This window comes from Sarcophilus harrisii, chromosome 3 (assembly GCF_902635505.1).
Source record: "Sarcophilus harrisii chromosome 3, mSarHar1.11, whole genome shotgun sequence".
Lineage (NCBI taxonomy): Eukaryota > Metazoa > Chordata > Mammalia > Dasyuromorphia > Dasyuridae > Sarcophilus > Sarcophilus harrisii.
Window position 1 is genome coordinate 602,759,813 of NC_045428.1, and position 3,494 is coordinate 602,763,306.

Genomic DNA, 3,494 nt, shown 5'->3' on the forward strand with positions numbered 1-3,494 from the left:
TTGCTTTGCATTGACATCTCTTTCTCTTCATTCAAATGAGAATCACTGGAAAGAATAAGTGAACTGAATCTTCAACAAATCTAACCAAATTAACCTAAAAAATTTACTCTAAAAACACTCTAGTAAAACCAATTCATCTTTTTTAAAAGAATTATTTATTTTTTAATTTTTTTTGAAAAGTCTTTCTTTCTAAATGAGTTTAGATTTACTCAGTTACTCATGAAAAGAGTGCTTTTGCTTCAAAATTTTCCTATTTTATTTTAGTTTTTAAAGAACCTGATGTTAAAAGCATACGAGCTTGAGGCAAACATGGATCATCCACCCTGAGCCCCAGTCTTCCATTTCAACTGGGAATTACATTTCCAAATAGCTTTTTCATAGAACATACACATATGTTTCTTCATACACAATGGCTCTCGTACACAACAAGTGAATTTATATCTATGTGAGTTAGTGCCATGTAATGAATAGAAGTGTCTTCAGGGAAGACCTGAATATAAAACTGCTGTGACACATGCTCCTCCACACTCCCTTTAAGTACACAAACTAGAAAGAAATGTTGACTTGCCTTGGTAGAGGGATTCACCTCAACTTTGAATTCCTTATATTACAGAATTCACATGGCCCCTGAAGAATAATTGCATTTATGCCTTTGTGTGTGTGTGTGTGTGTGTGTCTGTCTGTCTGTCTGTCTGTGTGTCTGTGTGTCTGTGAGTGTTTGTTTGTGTTTTGAATGTGTGTGGGTATGTGTGGGTGTGTTTGTACTGGAGGGAGATGTCATTTGCCACTTTCTTACTCTGCCACCAACTTCATACCCAGATTTCCAGTTCTTCTTCAGGGTCTCTAGTTTTCTAAAAAGGGAAAATTCTCCATCACTAGCCTAACCTGAACCCACCAGCTGTTTAGTGTTCAGTGTTCTTAAGTCACTCACATGTTCCAGTGCTGGAAACATCATGTCAATAAATTGGCCTATGGATATATTCATGGTTCAAGTCACCTTCCAGTGTATTACCTTCTTTATTTAAATTTAGGATAACAGAGAGAAGGAATTTTCTTTTTACATGTGTATCTCAGTGTCTGGCACATAGTATGAATTTAATAAATATTTTTAAAATTGTTTTAATGTACATATACATGTGTGCCTATTTGCCTTAATCTGCTGGAGAAGAAAATGTCAAAACCTTCTAGTAGCCTTGACAAGAAAACCAAAACAGTGTGGTTTGCAGTCACAAAGTTTTGGACATAACTAAATGACTGAGCAATAATGTCTATGTGTATGTATACATATGTTTATATATTTACATCTCTGTGTGCATAATCTTAATTTTCCTATTTTCCCTTTCACACCAACCACTATAATTACATTTGAAGAAGAACAAAAAAAAACCCCTGAGATATGTCCATGACATTGGGGCTACAGAAGTATGCACAGAATCAGAAATACTTGGCTTCTACTCCTGCTTCTGACACATCCTGCTGGGTGAGTCTGGGCAGCTGGACACCTCTCTTAAGTCTCTAAATTACAAAGCAGTTCCAGAGGCACATTCAGAGAGGGAATTCATCACATAGAGTTCCCTAGAGAATGGAAATCACAAGTCTAGGCCATGAAAAACAATATAAAACCCATTGAAGATGCACATTTTACATACACACATATATATATATATATATATATATATGTATGTATGTATGTATGTATATATATATATATATATATATATATATATATATATATATATATCTTATGCTTGGTACAGTCAGATATTAAAGAATCTAGAAGTCAAAGAGATTTTTTGCTCCAAAAATAGTTTTCTATTCACTTTTTTTATCTTTCAGGAAAATAACTAAGGAAGTTCTTTATGGAGGAATGGAATCAAACTACCAGTGGTTTCTTCTTACTGGGACTATTTCCCCAAACAAAAACTGGCCTGCTCCTCTTCCTCTTGGTTGTCTTTATCTTCTTAATTGCCTTTTTGGGTAACTCAACCATGATTTTCCTCATCTGGATGGATCGCCATCTCCACACCCCCATGTATTTCCTACTCAGTCAGCTCTCCCTCATGGACCTCATGTACATTTGCAGTACAGTTCCCAAGATGGCCATCAACTTCCTGTCTGGGAACAATTCTATCTCTTTAGTAGGTTGTGCTTTCCAAAGTGTCAGCTTCTTAACCATGGCAGGTGCTGAAGGGTTACTCCTGGCATCCATGGCCTATGACCGTTATGTAGCCATTTGCCGTCCCCTCCATTATCCTATTCTCATGAACAAGAGAATGTGTTTGCTGATGATTGCTGGGTCCTGGGTCTCTGCATCCATCAATTCCATTTTCCATACAGTGTATGCACTTTGTATGCCCTACTGTAAGTCCAGAGTCATTAACCATTTTTTTTGTGATATCCCTGCCATGGTGCCTCTGGCCTGTATAGATACCTGGGCCTATGAGTACACTGTGCTCTTCAGCACCAACTTGTTTCTTTTGGTCCCTTTCATTGGTATCATGGCTTCCTATGGCCGGGTTCTCTATGCTGTTTACCACATGCGCTCAACACAGGGGAGGAAGAAAGCTTTCACGACTTGTTCCACCCACCTGACTGTGGTGAGCTTCTACTACGCCCCATTTGTGTACACATATCTAAGGCCTCCATTTCTGCGCTCCTCAGAAGAGGACAAGAACTTGGCCGTATTCTACACCATCCTCACCCCTATGCTTAACCCCATCATCTATAGCTTGAGAAATAAGGAGGTGTTGGGAGCTCTCCAGAGAGTCTTTGGAAAATCCTTATCTCAAAAAGAATAGTTGGGGGCAAAAAATCACAGAAATAGAACTACAAAAATCTCACCAATTACATATCTAAACTACTTTATTTGACAGATTTAAGACACAATTTTTACTTATCCATCAATCTTAATTAATGATTATTTTAAATTAAATGTTATTTATCTCTATAAAGATGTATTTTTTCTTCTCTCTCTGACATGTTCCCCCAGAAACAAATATTCAAACCTTTGCAGCAACTGTGGAAAAGTTTATTAAAATAAACCTGAAAACTGGCCATCTCCAAAAATGTGTGTCACATTCTGTATATTGGTCAATAAATATTCTGTTAAAAGATGAATAACAGTCTTTATTACCAGTACTTTCAAGTCTTGATTTGTCTTTTTGATTATAAGATTTTTTAATTATTCCAATTGATTTTTTAAGCAGTATTATTGTTATTTTAGAAATTATAGTGTAAATTTTGCTTACATTCCTCTTCATCAGTTTACAGATATCTTCAATTTCTTTGAAACTGTTTCCTATGTACTTGTAGTGTGATCATATTTTATTTTACTCATATACAATCATTTGTTCTCCATTTTATATGAATCCAGTTACTTTCCACTTGTCTCCCAAAAAGATCTGCCAGAAATAATTTTATATTTTTCTTAATCTTTTGTGGCTATAGGCCCTGTAACCAAAGAGTATGCACAATTTGATAACCTTGGCATTATA

General features: G+C 35.9%; 1 protein-coding gene across 1 annotated transcript; it reads left to right on the forward strand.

Annotated features, from left to right (window-relative positions):
* The first annotated feature begins 1,859 nt into the window (after positions 1–1,859).
* LOC100919512 (olfactory receptor 2L3-like) lies at positions 1,860–2,798 on the forward strand. The gene has a single exon (XM_003766866.2). It carries the CDS (start codon positions 1,860–1,862, stop codon positions 2,796–2,798), a length of 939 nt encoding a protein of 312 aa, XP_003766914.2.
* Positions 2,799–3,494: the final 696 nt, after the last annotated feature.

Bases quoted from the DNA above. Each gene is read 5' to 3' on its own strand.
- LOC100919512 (XM_003766866.2), top strand. From the start codon at position 1,860: ATGGAGGAATGGAATCAAACTACCAGTGGTTTCTTCTTACTGGGACTA.